Source organism: Serinus canaria, chromosome 11 (assembly GCF_022539315.1).
Source record: "Serinus canaria isolate serCan28SL12 chromosome 11, serCan2020, whole genome shotgun sequence".
Taxonomy (NCBI): domain Eukaryota; kingdom Metazoa; phylum Chordata; class Aves; order Passeriformes; family Fringillidae; genus Serinus; species Serinus canaria.
Genome location: NC_066325.1, coordinates 20708237 through 20734093, shown reverse-complemented (window position 1 = coordinate 20734093; position 25857 = coordinate 20708237). Strand labels below are relative to the sequence as shown.

General features: G+C 45.8%; 2 protein-coding genes across 4 annotated transcripts; both read right to left on the bottom strand.

Moving 5' to 3' along the window:
• Positions 1 to 1002: 1002 nt before the first annotated feature.
• CHST4 (carbohydrate sulfotransferase 4) lies at positions 1003 to 14048 on the bottom strand. Of its 2 annotated transcripts, none has more exons than XM_018914779.3 (2): positions 13284 to 14048; positions 1003 to 4187 (listed from the first exon to the last, which is right to left on the bottom strand). In XM_018914779.3, the coding sequence occupies exon 2, from the start codon at positions 4172 to 4174 to the stop codon at positions 3032 to 3034; it is 1143 nt and encodes a 380-aa protein (XP_018770324.1). In that variant the 5' UTR covers positions 4175 to 4187; positions 13284 to 14048; the 3' UTR covers positions 1003 to 3031. The 2 variants fall into 2 exon arrangements, with proteins under 2 accessions (XP_018770324.1, XP_009089055.1); XM_009090807.4 differs by lacking the exon at positions 13284 to 14048 and adding an exon at positions 8446 to 11653.
• A 1621-nt stretch (positions 14049 to 15669) lies between these two features.
• TAT (tyrosine aminotransferase) lies at positions 15670 to 25857 on the bottom strand. 2 transcript variants are annotated; one of them, XM_009090809.4, is made up of 12 exons: positions 25739 to 25857; positions 23894 to 24136; positions 23610 to 23714; positions 22778 to 22845; positions 22239 to 22397; positions 21922 to 22060; positions 21351 to 21403; positions 20830 to 20982; positions 19798 to 19926; positions 19273 to 19356; positions 17609 to 17707; positions 15670 to 16886 (listed from the first exon to the last, which is right to left on the bottom strand). In XM_009090809.4, the coding sequence occupies exons 2-12, from the start codon at positions 24126 to 24128 to the stop codon at positions 16743 to 16745; spliced, it is 1368 nt and encodes a 455-aa protein (XP_009089057.1). In that variant the 5' UTR covers positions 24129 to 24136; positions 25739 to 25857; the 3' UTR covers positions 15670 to 16742. The 2 variants fall into 2 exon arrangements, with proteins under 2 accessions (XP_009089057.1, XP_018770322.1); XM_018914777.3 differs by having other exon boundaries at positions 25734 to 25852.

Sequence of the window (25857 nt, the reverse complement as noted above, 5' to 3'; positions counted from 1 at the left end):
GGACACATTGTCTAATGCTGAGAATCTTTCCATGTGTGCTTGTGCACTCAGTAGGTGTAGGAACTAAGACACAAAGACCACCATTTAGTCAGTTGCCCTCTTTCTTCTGTTATGAACTCCAGAAAGGCACTGCTTGTCCACAGATGCTCTTGCTTGTGCATGCACATGGGTCTAGGTCTCTTTTACCAGGTTAAAACCTGGAGGACCCAGAGATGACACCATGCTATATGGTTCTACTTCTGGTTCTGTCTTCCCATGATAAAAATCCTTGTTTTCTGTGCTTTGTCTTACCTACAACACAGTTATTCTCCTTTCAATATGCTGGAGATAGTTTGGTTTTCCATATTCCTATCAGGTTCCCCCCTACTATCACAAAAGGTCAGGAAAGTTCTTTTTGTGGCTCAAAGAAGTTTCTTTCTATTATTGCCTGGAGCAGAAATATTTGTCTACCTGGAAAATGAGCAAAGTGGCAATGCACATACAAGAAATTTGAGTTAAAGAGAATTCTACAGCCAGAAATTCTGGGTCTACAAACTATTATCTGGAATTTGGGTATTTCCTATTTGCTTCTTTTAGAGTTAGCCAGCATTCATCAAAGTAAATTAATTTCTCTGCTTTCATAACTTGAGTTACCAATGAAAAACTGATTGTATGCACCAGTTTGAAGAGCAACAGGCAGGAATAAGAGTAAGCCTTTAAATGTCCTTTTGACTGGAGAATTCTCCATCTTACATTTCACTGGTATAAAAACAGAGTTCATGCTTTTAAACTTGTACAATGTAAAGTTAATGTTTGCTTCTAAACAGACTATGTCCTTTGCCATATGCATTTTTATTGTGTATGCCAAAGGACGTAGTCATAATTTTACACATCATCAGCAGCATCTTGAGATTTTGGGGGATTTTTGTTGAGTTTTCTTTTCCTCCTCCAAAAAGTATTTGGAATTACCTTTGCTCGAATCAAGACAACTTTACATTTTCATGTAACCAGACTGGCAGCAGACTTTGCTGTTCCCAGAAAAAAAAGAAAATCCTATAAATTGTTGTATTGAGGAGACATACCTAAAGGATTGTAATAAAAACATACTGAAATCAACAATTCTGCATTTTCTCTGATTAAGCTTAGGAAGCAGAAGTGTAAGTAATTTTTAAAACAGTACATTAGGGAAATGCATCATATGTTACTTTTACCCCATTTTTTTACTGACTGGAAACACTGTGGAGGTTTTTATTCAAGTAAGCACAGATACACAGAATTGATTGCATCCACTGAAAACAAGTATTCATAATAAAAGTTAAGCCGCTCAAGCTGACATTGGTTAATGTAGAGATAAGTAGCAATGTACCAAAAAGAATCTATTTTTGCTCAAAATGCAGCTTCTTGGCACTTATAGGAGGAAGCTCTTTAAACTTCAGTAAGAACAGGATTTTAGCTGCTTTTACCCGAATATGTTAAGGTCTATTTTAAAGGGACTATAAAGAAAAACAGTGGCTCCGTGCTCCTGTGGCTCAGCGCAGCTCCCACTTCTCTATGTCAGCCTACCCTAAATTTGCATAAACACAGAGTAAAGAAGGATACCTTGCTTTCAGTGAACTTACTGCCATGAGGCCAGTGCTGCCTGCTCAGCATGGATTTTGTCCTTCAACACGATCCCTAGTAGTAAGACTATTATTTCCATAATACAATATCCCGATCTTTTCAGGGATTAGGGGTTTAGCTCTAGGAACACAGATACCCATATTGCTAAGGCAGAGTGTTCTATGTTAAAGGGACTCCCCAGTTTACACATGAGAAAGGATATTCAGAAATAGGTATCTGTAGGCATTTCACACCTCCCCAAATCTGGTAGCAAGTTTTTCTCCTTGTCTTCTGGAACATTTAAAACCAGGTGAAAACAATTCTGTTGTTCAGGTGTGAACTATATATTCCCATTGGAGGTGGGAGAATGGCATCTCCAATGGAGACAGTGGAGAATGGCATAGTCTGTTAAATTTATTTTTTTTTATGCTCCAAGACTAGAAATACTCTCACCAAATATTTCAATAGGAGAACTTTGTGATCTTCTCTTGGTTTCTTCAACACACTCCCATTAACCTGTCTTCTCAGTTTTGGTATTTATGCCAATGAAATCTATGTCTTTACCTTGTCTTTAGGATCTCAACCTTAGCATGAATCTTCTGCTGCCCATGTGGACTGTGGGAATTCCCAGGAAAACAACTGATCTTGGGTTTAAAAGCAAAAAGACAGAATTATTTCAGCTAAAAAATAAATGGATTCACATAATCACAGAAACGGTTTCCCACACAAAAACCCAGGAGTTTTATTTTCAGCAATAGCTGGTTTATTCCATTTTCCCAATATACAGTAAGTAAACACAAACATTTCCCCACCTTTGCCACCAAGGCTGGATACTCAGGCGTACAAATGGAGCAAAAGGAAACCTGGACTTGAAAAAGCAACCATTAAAAAAAACCAAAAACCCAAAACCACACAAAAACAACCAAAACCCCAAAACCCACAAACCAAAAAACCCAACACCAAATCAAACCAATGTCTGGTCATCCTTGCGTCTTTTCTGGCACTACATATCACATGCATGGCAGCATGTGAAGCAACGTTTTCTTTACTCAGCTTCCTTTTATATTTCCTCTTCCTTGGCAATGCAACTGCTCCATGTGGTTTCCCTGGTCTTCAGCTGCGGTCTGTGGGGGGTTTGAGCTTCTGCCATCGAGTCTTACTCCTCTGGCATTCTCTGTGCTCCAACCTAAACATAATTAATTTGGAAAACCAACTTGCATTACTTTAGCCTCCATTGTGGCTGCATCTCTTGGATACTCTCTCCATCTTGGAGAGTGACCCTGTGCTGCTGAGAGCTCTCCTGAATGTAGTCAGGGTTCTTGTACCACTTGTTCTTGCATCCACGCAGGCTCCTACTCTTCTATGCCTGAACCTCTGTCCTCTTTGGCTCTAGTGAATTGTTCAGCACCCTGTAGCCTTCAGAAAGTAGATGCAGAGACCAGCTTTTCTGCCTTCAAAATTTGATATCAGAGGAGTTCTGGGCAAACAAAAGATCCAGAGACATATTTTTCTGCTCTTCTTCAGACTGAACAAGCCGGTAGCCCAGCAAATCCATTGCATCTTTGCACACATTTTGCAGTTTTTCTATTTTCTGGAAGGGAAGTGTCTTTCTCCAGGCCTGGGATACTCTCACTGCATCTCTTGACCCAATCTCAAAGGCCTGTACTCCATGACCTTTTCCATGGGTGATGTTATGGACCCACTTCTGAAGCTCTGGTGTGAAATGGAGTTCTGCAAACCTGTACATCTGAGCAGCCCTTGCTAGAGGATCTCTGACAATGTCTTCATAGCGAACCAGCAGATACCGGTCTTTCAGGAAGCTTGGAGCAGCCTGACTTCCTGCCTTGTATATCTCAACATGGCTTTTGCAGATTACCTGCATTGTGTTGTAGGGCCCCATTTCCCCCTTTGTCTCCTGAGACCCCACAACAATGTTACTGTCGCGTTTCAGGTCTGCCATTGTATTCTCTCGGGACCTGAACACAGCCCGAGGATCACGTACCAAGTGAATTATTTTGAGGTTCAGGGATGGATCAGTGAGAAGGGGATAGAGAACTTTCAGGTCAAAGAACCTAACTTCCTTGATGGCAACATGGCTATAGGTTTTACAAGCTTCCTCCACCTTGCTGAATGGGTACTTGCCACAGATGGTTTTGCAATTGCCTGCAGTGATTATGTCACTGCGACTGAATGAGTCACAAGCAGGTGGGGAGCACAAGGCTCGGCTTGTCTCCCACTGAAATAAATCAGACTTTTTCTTCTGGCTAGACATGTAAGCATCAAACACGGACATGTCACACAGAAAGACCGACCTGACTAAGTCCCGCACTGCCATGTGTAAGACTTTGGCACTGTTCTGGTACATCTTAACCCAAACGTGCCATGCAGGTTCCATCAGGTAGAAGACACTGGGGTGCTGGCTGAAGATTTGTCCAGTGAAGGAGGATCCTGACCGCCAGGAGGAGAGAATGAGGATGTGGACAGGAGAAGGCTTTTCTTCCATATGGGCATTGTTGCTGCAGGGTAGGAAGTGGATAAGAAGGAAGGACAGAACTACCAGAATCAGAAGCACCTGCACTCTTCTAGACTTCACCATGATTCCAAGGGACCTGCAAAGACAGAGGAAGCTCAGCATCACAAGATGATGAAAAAGGCAAGATGTGGTGCATCAGGCACCTGTGCATCCCTCTGCAGGCACAAGAGTTTGGAAAGCTGCCACACTACTAGTGACACTCTGGCAACCACTACACAAGGTATCTTTGCAAAGGACATAAGTACTGCAGGGCTGAAGGTTTTCTGCAGCAAAACCACTGTCTGTCAGGAAGCCATTCTAATATAGTCTTAGAAGATAGTGAAAAGCTTGTCTGCACTTTTATCAAAGTTTAAGAGCTAGTTGTGTGCACTGAAAAAAGTCGGTACAGACAAATGTGCACTTCATGTGCATAATCCCTGCAAACAATCCTGGCAATTTTTATGAAGGAAAAATGCAAACCCTCCCTTTTTGCTGAGGTGTTCAGAATTCAACAGTTCCACATTTTATTTTTAAACACCTTGCTCTAACCAATATTTACTATTATTTTTATGCCAAAATGCTGTAAACATACAATGTAGGTTTCCTTTTGTTTTGATTATTCTTCTTTTGAAATTTCAGGAAACATTTATTGTCACCATACATTTATTGTTACCAAAGGAAGAAGCTTGGCACCATAATAAATCCAAGAACAGTATCTTCTCCAGACAGAGCTTTGTAGCCAATTTTGCTAGAAAGACCCATCTTTGTGTAGGCAGACTTAACTGCTTACCTGTCCCACTAACCCCCTTCTTAGCCTAACTCCTTTTTAAAGACTGTCACTTGTTATCCCTCCCTCCAAGCCCACTAATCCTTGGGCTTGGAGGGAGGGATATTGGTCTTTTATGAGAAGACATACAATAGAATGTGCTAATTGAACTCAGAGGTCTGCCCAAAGATGGGTCCTTGTTTCATACACTAAACCTCTCTTCTGCCTGTGGAGGATGACTGAATTATTGGAAAATGTCTAAAAACTTTCATGCCATTGGGGACATGGCATAAAAATACCACAGAAAGAATTCATAGCCTGAATACCAGCTGGCACAGTAATCTGCAAGAAATACACCACTGAAGATGGGATCTGTGGCAGAAAGAATACATTAATTTTTTTAAAAATACATTAAAGAACACTTTGCCAATTATTCCTGTCTTGTGTGCTCTCCTTCTGTCCCCCAGCAGTGCCTGACTGTGCCTCAAGTACAGGTTAGGTATCTGTAGCATGAGCTGCCCCTGGGGACAAGCTCCTTGTGCAGCACTGAAGCCCAGGCAACACGGAGTGCTCCCCCTTGCCATCTGCCAGGTTTGTCAGTTTAGCTGTGCCACAGTGGAGACAGACCTCTCTTGCTAGTGCAGCTGCTTTGTATTTTCCAAGGTGAACTAAAACTGGAAAAACTTTTCTGGCTCCTAGTCATGGTCAGTCCTTCCAAGGGGATGCACAGCAAGACAGGACAGAGACAGCAGGGCTTTTAGGGCAAGATGTTAATCCCATACAGAGCAGCATCCGAGCCCAGGCCCTTACAGCTTTGTACACTGCTTTTTTGTAGTCCACAATTGCATGAGACTCAAGCAGCTATTCCCATGCCGAGCAGCAGCCCCCCTACTCAAGCAGCAGAAGTATAATGCAATATTCCGTGGTTTTCCTGGGCCTTATATGAGTCCAAATCCGGCTAGCTCAGACTCTAGCTCACACGGACCCACGTAGACAAAAGTAAAAGACAGGAAGCGCTCTTCTCCACGTGGGTACAAGTATCTTGGTTATTAGCTTGGTGGCAAGACACCGGTAGAGGGCCACCCAGGTAGAAAAGAGCAGGGGCAGCTCTCCCGAGGAAGTTTTATACCCTTGGGGGTGGGGGCAGGGGAGAGAGGACCGCGCCAATGGGATGCCATTGGGGAGGGGCACCCATGGGACAGACAGGTGTGTATAACGGGGGTGCGTGAGGGGGAGAGGAAAAACCCATCCACCTGACCTAACATGCTCAGTCAAAATTTCCTATCGCCCAGTGCAGCAACAACTGAATAAACTATTTAGTTCAATACACCAGTGTGAAATGATTCAACTCAGCTGCGATGCAGATATTGCCTCCCTACTACATGCTTGCCATGCCATCTGGGTCCACAGTAATTTTGAACGTTCCCAAAGTTTCCCTAACCTCCTCTTTATGTCCTGCCTTAATTTTCCTCTGCAGCAAAGCTTTCAGACTAATTTGCACGGGGGTGCCTCCTCCCACGATTTCAGTTCTTCTAGTGATGTTTTAGATTTTCTCATACAGTCACTGCTGCTAACCAACAAGGACACTAATCCGTGCCTCCAACATACATGCATAAAGTGGCTTTTTTTCTTAGTAACCCGCTGTGCATTTGTGTTGAGCTTAGGGTTTATAAAGCAGCAATTATAATTCCGCAGAGTAAGGAAATACCCAGCCTGATGGGTAAGTCTGGTTGTTGCCAACAGGTGCTACCACAATATGAATTTTACTTTAGTAATGTCTGGCAAGGACAGGGCTGTGCATTTAGAGAGGGACCACATCATTCCTGTTTCCTGGACAAGAAGCCATCTGATTTTTTTTTTTTTTTTGTTTTGTTTTTTGGTTACCAAATGGCCTGTAGTGTTCAGGTCTGACAAGGAGCTGGATCAGGTTGCTGTTTGGACCAACCCTAGGAAGAGCTGCAAACAAAGACTATTGTAAAAATAAGTGATATATCAGCTTCTTCCTTGCAAATGAATACAAGCAGTGTTTACCAAAAGTCCTGGCTTCCAAATGAACTTTGATGATATCACTTCCATCTGGCACCATTAATATTGTTATTCTAACTCCTGACAGAGTTCCTGGAATATAGCCAGAAGCTATTAATTGAGAAAAATTCCGTTGAGAAGACATGAACAATGGCATGAAGATAGATACCCAGGCAGATTTAAAAACACAAAAAGAGTTGTTTCTTTGGAAACCTACATGCAAATTGCTTGAGTATGAGAATGAAATCAGTTTTTTTTCAGGCAACAAGAGTATACTTTTATCCCAGGGTGGGATAGTTGGATGATTTAGCTATTTCACAGAGGGACTGCTTTTGATAGTAATGACCTCATGTGAGACCATAGTTTCAACAGCTTCTTCACTCATCTAAGTAGTAGTGATAATTGTTGCCATCACAAGTCTGTTCCACAGAGAGTAAAAGAACTGAAACGAATTGTGTGCCTGATGAAGAGGAATGAAAGAGCAGCATCATATTATACTATCTATCATACATTCCCTAGTATGAGAGAAATACTAATTATATAACCTTATTTTTCACCACTACTTTTCTCAGTCATGGGTGCTGGGATGTTTCTAAACTAAGGTCTTAAGCTTAACCACATTTTCTCTACAGGAAACATCCACAGTTGCCAGTGATGGAATTCATTTCATATTGCAAAAGTGAAAATATGAAGTTCTCACAGAGCTGGCAAGTAAAGATCAGCCCAGAATAATTGAGACAATCTCAGGTGCAGAACACAAAAAGGAGACTGTTAGCAGTGTGTGTGCTAACAGAGAAGAGCCAAGATGAGAGCAGAAAGAACTGGAAGAATCTCAGGGCACAAAGGATGCAATACAGAAACTACCGAAAAATACAATAATCCAGCGTCAACATGTTAGTGTCTCCCACAGCAAAGGCCTGAAAATACTGCCTGAGCACCTTGTTTCCAAAAAAAAAAAAAAAAAAAAAAAAAAAAAAAAAAAATCAGAGTCTTAGGCTTTTCTAGAAAAATGCAGGGATCTTGGAAAAGCTTGATCCTGGCAAAGAGCGTTACAGAAAGCAGCACTGGGTGCCATATCCTCAGATTACAGGTTTATTGAACATGTGCATGTCTCTGGCAGGTGTGAGACGGTTATAGCCCAAAACCACCTTGTGCTGTGCAAACTAACGTTGAGTGCTCTGCCAGGCTGAGGGAGTTCTCCAGACATGTACGGGTTCCCCACTGCTGTAACAGCAGCAGCATAGCAAAGATGATCTGGCACCAGAGAAGCTCCCGTCGCTGGTCTTTGATGGCACTGATGGTTGCTCACAGTTTTTTCAAATGCTGCTTCAATTTGGCCTGGTCCATTTTTGCAGAATTAGAAGTCATCTGCCCATTCAGGCGTGAGCAGCTGGCATGACTGTCACTAGTGGGAGAAGCTGAGCAAGGGCACTGAGAAGACTGTCTGGAGAAGCAGGAACTACCCTCTAAGCCAGACCTACAGCTTGTCTGGAGAAAATTGCCACAATTTGCTGGCATCAAGAGCATCTACGCTAGATACCAAGAAATGGTTGAAAAATCTCACCTTAACAAGTCCTTGTGAAGCGTCACCAGACCTGATTCAGGCAAAGTTGCCCTCACACACATTCGCTGCTGTGGTACACTCGCCTCCAGGCAGTCACACGGACAACAGTGCATTCATGCACAGGCACTCTGTCTTCATGCTGGGGTCTCAGACACACCTGTGCTTCGCTCCTTCCTGTCCTCCTCATGTACATCCCAGCTCTAAACCTGCTCTACACTGCCCGCCTACTTTGACCAGCCTTAAACTAGGAAACTCCACCCTGCACTAAGCAAAAGGTACGGAAATGGCAGTTTCTGGCAGGGGTGTGAATGACCAGGTGCTGCTAGTAAAGGAACAGGGCCAGAAAAGTTCATGAAGGAGACTGAGAGATACTTTAAACTCCTATTACAAGCCCCAAAAAAGACTATTGCCTGTAAGAGCAGGAACAGGGATGTCTGTAGAATGTCAGAGCAAAAGACAAACAAGTTGCAAAGAGGACCAGCTTGCCCACCATGAGTGCAGAGATAGGGCATACTTTCCATCTATTGCTCTGGCTGCTTGTCATGTCAGCAGATGGAGATTCACATAAAATCTTTTTTACTCTTCTCTGTCTGTACCTTGCCTGAATTAAACATTTGGGGGCTGGGAAGGAAAACTGTGTGAAAGGACAAGCTGTGAAAGGAGCAGGTGGACTTGGCCTGTTAATAATTCACAAGGGTGCTGCAGTTGCAATGGGACTGTGCCAGGTAAGGTAGTGAGACAGGGCAGCACTGGGCTCAAGAGAAATACACACAGAGACAGTTTCTTTGGGTCATTCCTATTCCAGATCTCATAGATTCTGCCACACAGTCTGAAGAGATATAGATCTCTTAATGGTGTCCTCTTTGTGTTCCCATGACCTCACTGCTGCTCTCAGGGCAAGTGAAGTGTAGGAGACATCAAAAGAAAAAAATCTGGGCAAGGCTGGTGCTTCCAGCAGGAGGGACAATCTGAATGGGGCAGGTCATGTTCCCTTTCACTTGTTGCATTGCAAACACAAATGGTCAAGCCCTGGTAACCCTGGGCTGGGAAACAAGGTGAGAAGTTGGCAGTGGTCCAGGTAGGGCCCTGTGGAGGACCATGCAATGTTCGGTGCATTTTGGACTTCTGATATGTGTTTCCATGCCCTGCACTGACACACATGATTTACCTGTCCATCATTAGGTGTTAGAAAACCCCCACCACTTGAGTGGCTTTTCCTGAAGGATTATTCCTCCCTGGCTAACAGCTGCATGAACAAAGATGGATCAAAACTTCTGTTCCAGCTGTATGTAGTTCGCCCAAGATATGCTGATCCCTTGGCATCAATTTGTAGGCTTTATGACAGCACTGAATACTACTGTGCAGTCATCTTGTCAAAGGGTTCAGCAGATTTTTCTACTTGTATATACACCATATCCCAGTTTTACTTGTTTGAGCTTTCCACAGGGCATCCTCTGTAGTATGAGCAGTTGCACAGAGGAAGAGAATATGCTCTTCCTTGGATTTGAGATTTGGGAGGACAAACTAGTCTGGCACACTGTTTTTCCTGAGACCTGTACATTGTGACACTTGAAGGAGGAAACCACTAGCTCCTGAAAACAAACAACATGCTCCCCATATGTCTGACTCAGAAGCTTTATGATGCAAAGCAGAAGTGTATTGGGTCGGAGTAATTCCAAGAACAAATATAGGCCATGTGGAAAATGGACTGATATCAGCTCTAAGAAGAAGGACCCTGGGGGTGTTGGTGGACAAGAAGCTTCACATGAGCCAGCCATGTGTGCTAACAGCCCAGAAAACAGTCACGTTCTGGGCTGTGTGTCACCAAAAGCATGGGCTGCAGGATGAAGGAGGAGATTCTTCCCCTCTACTCTTTTCTGGCAAGACCCCACCCGGAATACTGCATCCAGCTCTGGGGCCCTCAGCACAGGAAGGACAAAGGCCTGTTGCAGTATGTCCAGAGAATGACACGCTTCTATTTTCTACCCTCTCTCTGTGGACTCAGAGACTAGTGATCTCTGTGAACTGCCCATGCAATCACACTTTGTATTTCTTACACCCTGGAGAAGTAAGCAGTATGTACTGTGCTCCCAAGCATGCATAAACAGATCACACCTGACCCAGTGCAGAAGCAACAGAAGTAGGCTGAGCAATAATGCAAATGGTATAGACTAGAGTTTAACTCCACAGTGCTTACACTGGAGATGCCTCCCTACCTGAAACCATGCTTTTGTCAGCTGATAAGAGAACCAGGCATACCTATAGCAGTGAAACCTGATCAGCTGTAAGGTTTGACTAACCCCATGCCCTGTCTTCTGCCATCATCTAGAGGAGATGCCCAGAGAAGAGAACAAGAAAAACATTTCCTCCCTGAAGCCAGGAATCTGGAGTACACGAGTCACCTCTCTGAATGCAGATGTTAAAAATAAGCTAGCGAGTGATGCCCTGGAAGATCCTGTTTCTTTCTGCTGGCTGTGACAAGAGTGGAGAGTGATGTCCGTGAGTAGACACAGAAGGTGTCTAAAATCTGTTCAGATCAAGTTTGTTTTTGCATTTTATATCACCTAGACATTTTTCTATTCACTTTTCCAGTCTTGTTTTGAACTTAAGATACTTTTGGCAGCAACAGGATTTCCTGGCAATATGGGTATGTTTAGCCGCATGTTGTGGGAACTACTTTCCTCTGCCATGAGCCTACAGTAAAAACTGTATTTGGAATAATCACAATTTTTAAAATCAAGACACAGGAGGAATTTCTCCCTATTTTCAGTCTTCAACCTACACAAGTTTTTGATATCTGCTCTTATATGCCCTGAAGAACAAAACTCATACCAGGCTGATATGTAAAGCAGCTGATGGTAATCATGCTGCCAAAATCTCTATCACTTTCAGGTGTGTGATGAGATAGTTCGCATTTTCTGCATCTCAAAGGTATGATGTTGGGGAGCTGCTCTAAGAGTCAATGCTGCGATTATGCACTGGTGAATGTTTCCCTTTCAAAGTAGAGGGATTTCAGCTGTTTTCTAGCTTACACTTCTGAAGCTGTAGAGGAAAATGAAAATGTATGACTCTGCAATGTCACTGAGCATGACACAAAGCTGCAATGTCACTGTTCACACGAGGGCCATGCATGGTCTCCCATGCTGATCAGTGGATTTGAGTACTGCTATATTGTGTTTTGAAATGGACGGGAAAAACCCTGCTCCTTGCAGTAAACAAACTTGACAGTAATCTACAAAAAAAAAAAAAAAAAAAAGTCTTTATGTCAATTGCTCATTACTTATAATGGGACGAAGACAACAGAAGGGAATTCTGCTTTCAGAAAAGAGTGTTTTTTGGTAGGGATGCTGTATACAGTCACCCTGGTTGCTTTAGAAGTCATCATTCATAGGGGATGGAAAGAATGCAGCAGTGAGGGAAGCTCCAGAATGCATAGGAGCAGAGGTGCAATGCCTATGTTAAATTCCAGTCAGAGCAAGTTCTTTCTGAGCTAGAGCAGATGTTGCCCCATATGCCTTCCAGAAAGAGGAAAAACGAGACAAATTATTGATATGGTGCCCTATATGGCAGCATCTCTCCAAGGACAAGTTGATGTGCCTGTGGCTTTTTTCTTGTGTTTGAAGTAAGTTTTAAAGTTATATTTTTATTTAGAGGCACCTTGAGATAAATAGACTTGTCTGAATTGGCACATAAGAACCCAAAGTTGTGTCAGGCAAGAGCAAGGATACTGGCTGACCTTCTCCCTCTCTCACCCTTGCACAGTTGCAGTATCATTTCTTGCCTTCATTGTAATACCGCACTCTAATATCAAGTGGTGGGGGAACAGGAAAATGAGCAAACACGAGAGAAAGAAGGAGGTCACATAATACTTTTACCAACACATTACAGAAATGGGAAAAATAGTAAGAAAAAAAATATATTCAACTTTTGAATTAATTTCACTGGTCAGCTTCTGCCTTCTTTATGTGCAGAGGCAGTGTAAAACTGGATATCAGCACAAGAACTGAAGAGGGAGCAGAACAGCTAGTTTAGAGTGGAGAGAAACAACAGCAACAAGCAGACCTGAAGCATGCACAGCCCATGCAATGCGCTGGAGTGCAGAAGACCCTGTGCTAGCACCAATTATTTCTGTCAGGTATCCAGGAAATAAGTCATTCAGACTTATTGACAACACCCCTTTGCTTTGGCAAAGCTTCAGGGAACACGGACCCAAGACAAATAAGGAAAACAAAGACAATATATGACAAAGTAAAGGGCTGGTATTGATCTGGGCTCCCAGCACAGTAAGAGCCCATGCCAGACAGCCAAACCATGAGGAAGATTCCAGTGCTTCTGCCCTTCAGGAGGCTCTCCCCAGTGCTGGGGACCGAGGCTGAAGGCTAGTGTGGAACACACAACCTCAACCTTGTTCTGGTTGGTTAAGCTTAGCTAGGGGCCTTCTAGCTACTGGAACCCTGCTGAGGATGTGTCTTGCACAGTTGTTGTGTCAGTGGCATGACTCTGACTATGCTAAGCCTTCCTTCTCCTGCAGAGCTCCTCTACACTGTCACAGTCTGGTTTACAAAATCCCTCCCATTCACCTCAAGTAAGTACTGTCTCCCAACCCACTGCTACCACCTCTTCTTACATCCACGGTCTCTTCCTGGCCACTTCTCGTGCTTGTGGAAACCTATATGTGCCTCTGGTAGGCACTGCCACCAGAGCAGGTCAGCTCCTTTGACCCCGGGACAAAGCAGCATGCCCCAGGAGAACAAGGTTATGTGCTAGGCCTCACATACAAAGTTATTCACACACACCTCCCCTTGGGGTTCCACTGCCATGCACTGCTCAGGCCTTACCTGGGCTCCTGGAAAGGCTGGGCTCTGGTTCAGCAGGGCCTCCATGATCATCCCCCAGACTGCTTCCTTGCAACCGTCCTGGGTCCAAATCAGTGAAAACCACATCTTCCCACTGCAGGTGTACAGCATGGCTACACGATGGTAGAGAGCAGGCTAGTATAGACAGGCTCTTGCAGCTAAAGGCCATGGCTCCAAGAGAGGAAGACCTTCAGGGACCTCCCATTTGGTCTACAGACCAGCTGAAGGCAATCAGGGCTACTGGAAGAGAGTGGGTGAGGCCAGCACCAGCAGCTAGGCTACAATGAGGTTCCTAAAACACCTGGGGGAACTGATGATCTCACTGCTGGCAGGTGCAATTTACCCCAGCTTACCTGCAGTGCCAGTTCCCCGTCAGGGTTGAACCTACTGCCAGCCCCTTTGGAAGCTGAGGACTAGTACACTTCAAGCTGAGAAGTTCCTTCATTTCCCAAAGAGAGCCCTATGCATAAGGCTGCCTCCCTGCCTAGGTCCCCATATCTGAAGTAAATCACCCTAATCCTAAACATGGCCAGCCCAGATGGCACAGAAAAGGGCAGACACGCAAGGCAAGCCTGTGCCAGGGTACAGCACTGCTGCTCCCCAGCTAAGACAGGGAGGATGGCTGTGGATCGGTGTGTGAGCCAGCACAAGGCAGGATGTAGTAACAACCACAAAAACACAGATGAAATGCAGAGTAAATTTATTTCTATTACCTCACCAACTAGGCAATCCTCAAAGCAGGACCCAGGCAGAGGCACTCAAACAGGGATGCCAGCACTGTGGAGTCTAGTCCATGCTCAAGGATCACCAAACCTGCTGTTTTCCCATGTATATCAGGGATTATTGCAGGCACAGATTACCATTGAGATTTAACTTTACCGCAGCAAAGCAGGAATGTCAAGCATTTTCAAGAGGGTGGTTCTAAGTCTAGCACAGACCTATGTTATATAAAGACAGATGTACCACTTACCAAACACACAAGACTAAACAACAATTAGCATGATATATGCGTTTTTCTACACTTCACCTGCAAGACACTTGAGCGTATTTACAATCCTCCTTGCCAATCTTCCCTTATTTTCCTACAATCAGTTATAAGGGCACTGGGACAGCTCTGCTAAAGCTCTGCAGATCTTGTCTGAGCATCTCCGAAGAGCAGCTTCAGATCTGTGTCTTGACTTCTTCCTTGGTCTCAATGCTACAGGGGTTTCCTTTGGCACAGAGTACCTCCAAACTCCAACTTAGGCTAGTTTGTACGGCTGGCAGGGTGCTCTAACCTACGCCTACACCATGACGCAAAGCATCTGTGAGTATAATACCTGAAAAATGATACTAGCACATTTGTGGTTTAATGCTAGTTTGCTATTGCATCAGGGAAAACCTAGGTGTGGTCAAAAGGATACGTTTACAAAAGATGACAATGGAGGATGTGGCTTTGAGAAATCAAAATATCCTAAGATTTAAGAGATATATGCCTATGTTTCTGGCTCTCTCAGCCTTCTCAGTTAAACGTGGCTGGGTCAAAAAGAAACAGGATTGTGTTAATTATTGCAGAATATTTGCATGTTAACAGACATCTCTGAGGGGATTCTGAAAGAAAAGGGGTTCCCGAAGGAAGAGTGATCTCAAAAGATCAGCTTTCTCTAAAACCAGGATCTGTTTATTAGTAATGGGGATTAAAGCCACAGAACCTAAGGTACATGGAGAAGAGTTGAAGGAAGCAGATGGTACATGAAAACTGTAGTAGGTTCAAGATGGCATAACAATGCAGCAACATCATGCTGTAAAGGTTCCCTGGTCCAACAGATCCTTCATACATACACCACCCTGCTTGTTACTTGTCAATGTCTTTTCTTAAGCAGTTCTGGTAATTCAGCTCTATTTGAAGGGCTAATGGCATGAAATCTCTGAAGCTGTGTATCATTCACTCAAAGCCCCAGCTTCCCTCTCTTTTTGTTCTGGGATTGCTTTCTGTAAAAGGAAAAGATGTAGCATGGACACTCAGCTGACATGTCAAAGACCTTTCCATACACTGCTATCTTTCTCATTTAGCCCTCCCCTCTAATGGAGTACTGGTACCCAGATTTTGTATTGGGCAAGGTAAGGGGAGACAATTAGACCGGTTTAGAACCTGGCAGGACTGGCCAGGTGTAATCTAGAGCTGGCTCTTGTCACACTGGGGAGGCAGGGTTGACCTGTGAGTCCCAACCCTGTGGGAGGACACGTGAACAGAGCTGCAGGTGGCAACGTAAGGCACTCCACAAGTTGCCCCTCTGACAGTTCCAGAAACAGAACATCTCACCAGAACACATTTTGCAATGGGCATTATCACCTCCTCCCCTTTCCACTGAATAAACAGACAACAGGCCACCAGTTCCTTATTACTTTATGGAGCTGACGTATTCAGCAATCAGTAACCCTGGTACCACTGGCATGTCACAAACACCACACACAGTATGAGCCATGGGTGCCACCCCATGATTCACCACTACAGCAGGAAAGGCATGCCAAGCCTTGAGTATTTAGGCATAGTTGGCTCCAGTCCTGGAGACAGTTGCCTGCCTGCAGCAGCAAACACAGCACCCACTGCTCTGCTGGGGTCCACAGTGGGGTAGGCTTTGAGGGCCAAGGAGAAGGTGCAGACATGACTGTTCTGTGGAGAGCGGACAGGCTGCCACAGCAAGCTGCCAACATCAGCAGGGCAGGAGGGCCTGGCTCCAGTCTGTGTCAAGCTTTCAGGGCCCATGCTGCTCTCAGGGTTGGTGGGTTTCTTTGGGGGCCTGAATCGCTCTCACCATATGCCCGCTGGCACGCAGGGACATGCCTGGTGCACTGCAATACCATGAGGTGAGCAAAGGTGACCCACGCAGTGACCAAGCCTAACCTAGCACAACAGTAGGACAGTGCAGGACTGCCATGTCAGAATTTTTATTAATAAAAAAGTTACAATAACTTACTCCCTTTATCACGCAAAGGGCTTGGTATAAAGAGCTCTGGCCTCCTAAGGTAACAGACAGAAGTGAGAGGTGGGTACTTTTATCCTCCAAGACAGCAGCCTTCTCCTGTCCCCAAGGAGAAGCGTGGCCCAAACGGAGCCACAGGCCAATGGGCCCTTGCCACAGGGCCCAACCCAAGAACAACCTTCTGCCCCTGCTTGCAGCTGGTTCACAGTAGCACAGACCAACACAGGGCACAGATGCTGAGTCTACAGAGACATGGGGGACTGCAAGCAAGAGGATGTGCAAGCTCTAGTGGAGGAGGAGAGAGAAGTGTCTTCCTCTTTGTATAATGCTGAGGAGTCTGTGGAGCACAAAAAGTGAAGCAGCAGGACAGTGGCTGCTTACAGGCAGGGAGAGGTGGGGCTGGCTGGAAGCAGCCTTGCCTGCCCAGCTGCTGCCTCATACAAGGTCTAGCCTGACAGAGGCAGGGGGCCAGCTGTAGCTACTTGTCACACTCCAGATCCTGGGCCCCCTCAGCACCCTGGTAGTGCATCTCACAGAACTCCTGAATGCGACTGCAGGCCTCCAAGATCATCTCCTCAGGCACGGTGGTCACTACACGGAAGAAGTTTGGGTACTCAAAGCACTGAAATGAGAAAAGATGAAGCGGGCAGATTACCTGGGATAGTGTCAGTTTTAGAGACCTGCCTTGGCCCCACGAGCTGCATCAGCACATGAATACAGTCAGTGTAGAACAGGAGAGCTTGGTTCTTGCTGCATTAGACCATTTTTCCCATTCCAAGCAAATGTCCCATCTCCATCTGTGTAGACATGATGCTGTGAGGGGGACAGGCCAGAGGACTTTGTGTGAACTGTGCAGGGAATGGGCTGAAAGGCGTTAGCAAAGGAGAGGGCTGGAGAATATTTAAGGCCCTGTCCATATTCAATGTTGGAAGTGAATGCAAGGCACAGATGTTCTCAGCCTTCCCTATGTCTGGAGGGGTGGGGGACTGGAAACAGACTGACGAAAGGAACACAGGTGGGAGCACTTCTCTGAAGGAGCACCTTCAGCAAGGAAGTGTGGAGTATATGGATTTCAGGGGTACAGCTCTGCCAGGTTGAGAAATACTGGGCAAGTCTGGAGTTGGGAAGATCCTGACTGCCTGACTGAGGGCTGTTAGTGAGCCAGAGACCGCCACACACAGCACAGGGAGCTGACAGCCAGCTCCTACACACTATTACATTACTATGGACACGTGCATACACAACTCCCAGCATGTCCTCAGAGCTCAGGGATGCAAACCCCTATGGTTTCTCCCACCCTGCTCTGGCCTTGCAGCTTCTTGGGGCTCTCAGTGTTAGGCTCACCGTGGCTGGCAAGCAGAACACAGACTGCTCCGAGATGAGTCGCTCAGTGAACTCCACATCATTTTCAAACTCCGGAAAATGCTCCATCTCTATCTCAACCTGCAGCAGAGGGATGGAACATGGCAATCAAGGGCACCAAAACTATCTAGTGTCCTTGTTTACACACATGGCCCAATGACTTCCCAGTCAAGAGCAACTGTCTGCCCTCAATTTTTGCTTATGATTTGGGCTGCCTGGGATGCAAGAGAGAAACGTATAAAAAACCCCAAAACCCCAGGCTTCTGAAAAAGCCTTCATTAACTACCTAAAGATGGAATTTCAGTTAAATGCTGCTTCAATAAACAGACACCTGATAGAAAAGACAGAGTAACCAATTAGAAGTGAAAAGGAATAAATAAGATATTGAGACAGAGCTTGGTAGAGAACTCAATATGCATTGATAGCCCTGTCATGAAAAAAAAAAAACCAAAACCAATGCTTTGGTTTAAAATAAAAAGAAATATAGCAAGGTCTAGAACATTATGAACAAAATAAATCCTTGTAGGATGATGTAATTGGTAAAATGACACGAAAATGGTAAAATCTTCAATAAATATTTCTTTTTTGTATTTGGAAAGAAGGCAGCTGTCGTTCTCTCACATAAAGACATTGCTATTCTGGCCATTTGTTTATAAAATCCCAGAATGGTTTGGATTTGAAGGGACCTTAAAGCTCATTTAGTTCCAATGTCTCCACTATGGGCATAGCTGCCACCCACTAGATCAGCTTGTTCAGCGCCTCATCCAGACTGACCTTTATAACCAAAGAAGATTTTAAACATCTCATGAAAATATTCTTGAACAGGTAATTTGAGAGATATTTTGCATACATAAGTTCTGAAAGAGCTAGCAGAAAACAAAAATAAACACATGATTTAATTTGAAATAGACAGCCAGCTACTGCAGAAATACAAGTGTGAAAGAATCTTAGAGCTGTGCCTCTACATAAAAAGCATAAGCAAAATTACCTGTGTAGCTCTGAGTAAAATTTGAAACAGGGTCAAGTGATAAGGATTTTTCTATAGAAATCAGTGAGACAGATACTGCAGTATTGTCCAGTTCTGAGTCCACATTTTAAGAGTGAATGAAAAACAGGAGACATTATGAAATGGAACAAAATAAAAGGAAAAAAATTCAAATATGTCAAAGTGGCGTAAATTTCTCAATTGAGCTTGATGAAATGAAAAAGGAGATTTCAGCACATTATAAACTTTAAAGCAAACAGGCATGGGAAAAGGCAGAAGAAATGGCAACACCACAGGCAGAAGACAGGTATGCTAGTATGAAGAAGGCTTCATTTTCTACAGAAGGTATGATATTCTGCCTTGTTTTGTAATAGGGGCTTCCAGTTGCCAGCAGGCTTCATATCCAGGTGAAACAGCCTTGTCTTGAAATGTCATGGAGTTCTGTGCAGAAGCAAGTGGGTTAAGTGTACTGGTCTCTGCTCTGTGAGCAGTTAACAGCATATCCTGGCCTTCTAAGGTGACCAAGGGATGCATTTACTGCACAGGACAATTTGAAAATGTACAGTAATGGAGACCTGGTGGCAAGGTCTCCGTACCAATCTGAAACATTGACTAGCTCTGGCAACCAGACCTAGTGTGAGTGCTGGCAATCCTCACTTACCATCAGGTACATGGCTCCAGCAGGCCTGACAGGCTGAAGGCCAGGGATAGCTGATAAGGCAGCATAACAAAGGTCAGCATTAGACTGAAAAGCAAGAAAGAGAAATTTCAAAACAGGAAAAATTCCAGAAAACAGCTCAGTGACTGGAAGCCAAACTCTGGACTGGGACTATGAACAGGTTTGCCTACTGCAAATAAAGGGACAACAAATGCAAACAGTATGGGAGATCATGGCCTTGAGTGCAGCATGTGTTACTGAACTGAGCTCAGAAAGCCAGTGCCAAACTCCATCCCCTGAGTCAGCAGCTACAGCTGCAGAGATAGGCTGCCTGAATGTCATCACAGTCATTACTTCTGCCCATTACAATGTCTCCTGCTGGAATTTGATCTGTTGCGTCCTCCTAATCACAGACAAAACTGCACCTCCAAGTGGGGAGGAGGAGAGGAAGAATGATGAGCTAGAGAGAAAGGACTCCCTCCAAACAATTTGTGAACAGCCTTTCTTGATCTATAACAGCCTGTTTACCTTGAGGATGCTTAGGGTGTTGTGGTAGAACTCAGGTGGTGTTCTGTGCAAGATACGCTCCAATGCTCCTTGGACAATTGTACAGGGTCCTAGGATCCTCTGACTCAGTCTTTGAAGGCCGTCCCTGATCTGAGAAAACATAGTATTTGCAGCTTAGATGATGCTTCCTTAAAGGAAAGGAACAGCTCCAAGGCTCACTTCCTGTATTTCTAGAGCTGTTCACACCCTCCTCTTCAGTGAGCATACAAAGAACTAAAGAACATTTGTTTGACTATATGCCAGGTTTAGCAGACTATATACAGTGTCATTCTCTGTTCCTCCATTGCAGATTGAGATGCCAACAGACACAACTTTTGGAACTTTCCAATCTGACTCAAACAAGGCTGGAATATAGATAATACAAACAAAGCCAGAGCTGTTCCAAATACAACTTTGCATTTCCCTTTGGTTTGTGCCCACAATCCACACTTTCAAAGCCAGGTAAGGACAATCAATATTAGCTTTTCTGCTCACTCATTTGGTCCTCTCTTCTCCCTCTTCCTTTGCAGAGAGCCTTCTAGGTGGAAAGGTCACTGCAGTAGATGGTTGTCCTTGTAACACAGCTGAAAAATAGCCAGATAAAGTACTGGCAGCACTGCTAGGTGCTTTGTTCTTACTTTTAAGAGAAACCATGTAAGAGCACATAGACATCACACATGGACTCCACATGCCTGATAAGCCATGCAATACTTTCAGTGCACACTGGAGCTCTCTGAGAAGTTAGAAGCACAGAAAAAGTACAAGGCATATATTAATGAGTAGCAGAGACATGGAGTGAGTTACAGTGTAGATGTGAGTAGAAGACCATGTCTGGGAGCAGATGGAGTAAGGAAGGGACATGAAAGAGGAGCAGAAAAGCAGGTAAGCACAATTGGGTGACACCCACGTGAGAGCAAAAGAGCAGTACCTGCCTGTATCTGTTAAAGACCTGGTGATCCACATACTGAAGACTCTGCAAGTGTGTTGCCATGACAGCAACACAGCGGTTCTCACCTCATTACCAAAGATGTCTCTCCTGTCATGAATTAGGATCCAGCCCATCCGCCAGCCAGGGACTAGCCATCGCTTTGCCAAGCCACCGCAGGACAAGACTGGCACATTGGTGCTGAGAGTTGCAATGGGCTCATACTTGCAGTCAGCAAATACCTATGACCAGAGACTGTGTTAGGGCTGTCCCTGCCTCTTACTGTGAGCATGGGTGTGAGCATTAGGCTTAGCAAGAAGGCATGCAGGGAAGCAATGGGAAACCGATGGTGAAAACTCACAGCTTCAAAGTATGAACATGGTAAGTGCACAGACATAAAAGCAAGCTGTTCGGAAGTGGAAGGGAGCTGGACATGAGAGGTTCTCCTAGGACTGTGCCCCAAAGGACTGGGAGCTGCAGGCATGGACCCAGGCCCAGGGAAGTGGAGCTGTACCTCACCTCTAGAGACCTGGCTGCCAAGGCCAAGGATTAGGTACATCAAAAAGGACAGGCAGCATTGCAAGTGCAAAGGACTGCAAGGGGTGCTCACCATGTCTCCGTAGATCTCATCAGCCAGGATGGGCACGCACTGTCTTGATGCCACTGTGGAAGAGAGGGTATTCAGCCTGGCCACCTGCATCCTCCATGGGAACAGACTTGCCCTTTGCTGCAGAGCCTGGCAGAGCTCTGAGGGAAGATCTGTCTCAGGGCACAGGGTCCCTATCTTCCTCCTACAGACTGTTCATTTGGAGAGCCTGACCACTGGGGATCCCGGCCCTGACTGAGCCTAGTTGTGCTCCAGTTGGTGGGGACTGGCAGCACAGCCCTCCCTGTCAGGAACAAGGAAGCACAGGGCTCCTGTGAACACTCCTAGTGCAGAGCCAGAGGGGAGAAATGAGCAGTCCAAGTCACACAGAGCTCTTGAGGAAGACACATGGTCTGCACGTTCTTGCCTAGATAAGACAGCACCTCCACACTGAGCAAGCCCTCTTTCCTGAGGTGGAGTCAGTCAGAAGCAAAGCCTTTGGCCATGGTGCTGCAGTGATTGAGACACGAGCAATGGGGGCAGACACTAGACTGCAACCATGCCCCAGGCCCCAGAAACACACAGGCAAGCTCACCTGCCAGGATCTCCTGGAGGTGGCTCTTGCTGAACACAGAGCCACAGGGGTTCGATGGGTTGTTCACAATGAGGCAAGCTGTTTTCTCATCCACCAAAGACTCCAAGTGCTCCAAATCAATTTCCCAGGCCTTCTCTGGCTAGTGAAGCAAAGAGAAAGGGAAGTAAAAGCTGAGGAAGTGGACTTGCCAAACAAGGTCAGGTTGCCAGGGCACCCAGGATTACTCATGTTGCCTTCACCCACTTCCCAGGCAGGGCCATGGTATTTCTGAGAGGAGAAATGTCAGGGCTGCCCCTTCCAGGCCTGCCACTACTTACCAAGAGATTATAGAGTTTGACCTCTATCCCCAAAGACAATGCCAGAGTCTTGTAGAGGGAGAAGCCAGGCCGTGGCACCAGGATGTTCTGGCCTGGGTTGGCCAGCACTGCCAAGGCAAGCTCTATGGCCTGGCTGCAGCCACTCGTCAAGATGACATCCTGCAAAGAGCACAAAGAGGTCAGTGGGAAGCACAATCACTCTGAAGTACTCCGGACACACAGGAGTGACATAACATCCAGGCTCAGCTCTGCCAGGGAGAGCTTCTCAGCCAAAAAAGAAAGTGCCAGGGCCTGACTGAAAACAGGGAAACTTCAGCTGGTGGAAAGCAAAACCTCCTCCTGGGGAGGGTGGAGGTGAAGGGCTCAGGGAAGGGATGAGAGCAGCAGGAGGCCGCCTTGGGACAAGGTGATTTGACTAGCCTTTAGTCCTGTAACTGGGCAGGGAGGGAAGAGATGGGCTGGGGCCCCCATGCCCCACGGTCTGCGGGCAGCAGCACCGTCTGCACTGCAGTGGGTGTGCCTTGGCTGGGCACCAGTACCTGGGCCTTCAGTGGTGCCTCCGGGCAGTTGTAGTATGCAGCCACAGCTTCCCGGCAGGACTGGTAGCCTGAAGAAAGATGAGTCAGACATGGAAAGGAGGTTTTTACAGATTCTTCTTGTTACCAGTACTGTTTCTTTCCTCTTACCAGTACAAGGCTCACAGCTGCTGCCCAGCTGAGGAGAACCCATTTGGTGGCAGAGACTGTCCTACCTCAGGCCAAGCACCATGCAGCCCCAAGGCTGGGCCAGGATGGCCAAGAGCAGAGACAAACCTTGGGCAGGGAGGCAAACTCTGGCCCTAGTATGTCCCAGGGACAGAACTGACAGGAGCAGAGTGGAAGGTAGCCAGGGAATTTTCTGAACCAGAAGGAAGCCAAGACATGGCTCTCATTGTTTAGTGATGCCACTCTATGCCATATCTATGCTCTGTGCATGGTTTTGGCACTAACTGCAAACAAGTCTCATGGTGTTAGTGAAGTTAGAGAGCCCAAGGGAACTCCTGGTTAAGGCAGATCAGAAAGGAGCTTGGCTGTAATCCATGGCAGGGACACACAGTACCCAAGCTCATCTAGGTTCTTGATATCCTGTCTGCCCCAATGGCTGGGGCAGCAAACAGCTTCTGCAGGATCTCAGGCCTCAAACAGCCCACACAGAAGGGAGCACACAGGTGTATCTGGGGGATACACATACTTGTGTGTTCATGTGACTGTTGGTGAGGACAGCTGTAGGGCACTAATGGAAAGATGTCTGTGGGCTCCATACACCCACTGTGCAGTAGGACCTGGCATGTGACTTCATCCAACTCTCACAGGATGAGCTTTGTCAACTTACCAACAGATGGAGCATAACCATTGTACTGTCCCGAGTCCAAAACATCCTTCACAGCCTGCGTGACCTCATCATTTGTAGGAAGGTTTCCAAAGACCGTTGGGTCTCCTTTTCAAAGATCAAAAAAACAGTAAAGTTCTCACTGATCTGTGACAGGCACAGAGCTGTGTGGTTGTTTGACCTATCCCTTGGTGTTCACACAAACTTTGTGCTTCAGAGCCCTGCAATCTGTCATCCACACAGCTGATCCAGATACCTGGAGGCTTCAACCACAGGACTATGCTCACCTAAGGACAAGGAGATCATGGCTTTCTTTGGGTTGGGTTCCACCTTCATGCTGTCTACAATGGCTCGGATGGGATTGAAAGTCTTCTTTGACATTTCAGAAGCCCTGACAGCCCATCTTGGCTTCCGACCCTTCACCTTCCCTGGTGATATGGTGTTCCCAGTGCTCTTGAGATGAACATCTAGCAGAGGGGCATGATCTCCACGGCCATTCACTTGGATCAGGTACGAGTCCATCCTGAGAGCTGTCAGTGCAAAGTGAATTTCCTGGGCTTAGTTAACACATGTCAAACAAGGAATCTTGTTTGGGGATGCAGTCCATAAGTAAAACTTCCAAATGCTGTAGACACTACTTACTGCCTATGGACAAAGCAGGAGCAGCAGCAAGTAGGGCTGTATTTGGTGCCAGGATGTAGTGAAACCCCATGCATAAGTGAGAGAGTAATACAGTGGGAAAGATTAAGGCACTTCTGTGAGTTAGCTGCAGCCCTGCCTAGCATGGACCTCCTGCACCAAGGAGGAAAAAGCCCCGCTAAAGCCAGAAGCCAAGAATTAGCAGCATATTGTAGTCACTGTTTGACTGCAGAATCAGTATCCCACTGACAGAAGGACCAGGTCACCCACTTTCTCCCCCCAACTATCAACTTGTACACCTCAACCTGCAAACACAAGGGCTGGCCCACTATGTGTGTTCATATGCAGTATGTTCCTACAGTCTACAGACAGAAATGCAGCACTATAAATCAAGTATCAGGTGCCAAGAAGGTAGCTCTTCTTCAGTGTTATCAGGATGCACTGGGCAGTGGCAGGATAGAGGTTAGACACTTCTGTCAGCAGAGAACAGCCCAGCCCAGAGAGCCTAGAGCAAAAGGCAATGCTTAGAAAATGGAGCAAGGCTTGTATGGCCAAGAGGGAAATCCAGGAGGCAGCACTGCCCCAAACAAAGGGCCTGTATTTCAACTTGAAACTGAGTAAAAAGCAAGGCACAACAGTGGAACAGCTGCCTCCAAGACCCAAAAATGGACACAAAACTGACTTACACATCCCAGCATGTTATACCCAGAACATGAGCTAGATCAGGCACAAAAAGCCTAACTTACAAACTGATGATGACTCAGGGATTTCCACCTGCAGCTTAGGGATAAGGCACAGAAGAGGCAGACCTCCTGAGCCACAGTCTGTTCTTGCTAAGACTGGCACTACCTTGTAATCCTGCCACAAACTGCTTATGCTTTCTATTCTGTCCTATTTCTCTGCTCCACTGAAAAGCAATTCAGTAAACAGTGGCCCTTTCCTGATGGTAGTTGCCTAGCCCCACACTCACAAATACAGCACAGCTTCCCCTTCCTTGACGCAGAGACTGAGCCAGAAGGGCTGTAGTGTTACCTGGTTCAGACAGGATTTGCTATCTGAACAAATTTCTCACTGTTTCAGTGAAGTTTGCACCTAGAGATGCCCCATGCTGCTGCAGTTACTTTACCAGCAGTGCATTATTAGGCCATTTATAGCAACCCAGACTAATCCAACAGGGTCACAAAGCAAGACTTCAGCTTCTCTGCTGAAACCTTCTGCATTTCCTTTCCACCAGAAGAAAGTCAGCTGAAGAAATACTCAGCAGGGCTGCACAAAAAACTGAGGCTAGAAATGAGCCACGCATCTCAACAGCTGGACTGTGGCCCAAATACACAGTCTGTCCTAGCAGAGCCCTTACACCACCCTGCAACATGGTTCTTCTGAAAAGGGGAACTGTAGACACAGGCACAATGGATACTTTCAGTGTAGGCGGCCAGGGAAGAACTCCCCACTACCCACCTGAAAGAAGCAAGGCACCAGAACACGCACCTTACCTTCTACAGCACAGACAGGGAGACACCAACAAGCCTGGGGGTCCAGTCCCTAGTTTTCATCCAGGACAAATCCCCTTGAGAGGAAAGTCCATGAATTTTTGCCCATGAAATAATCCCCA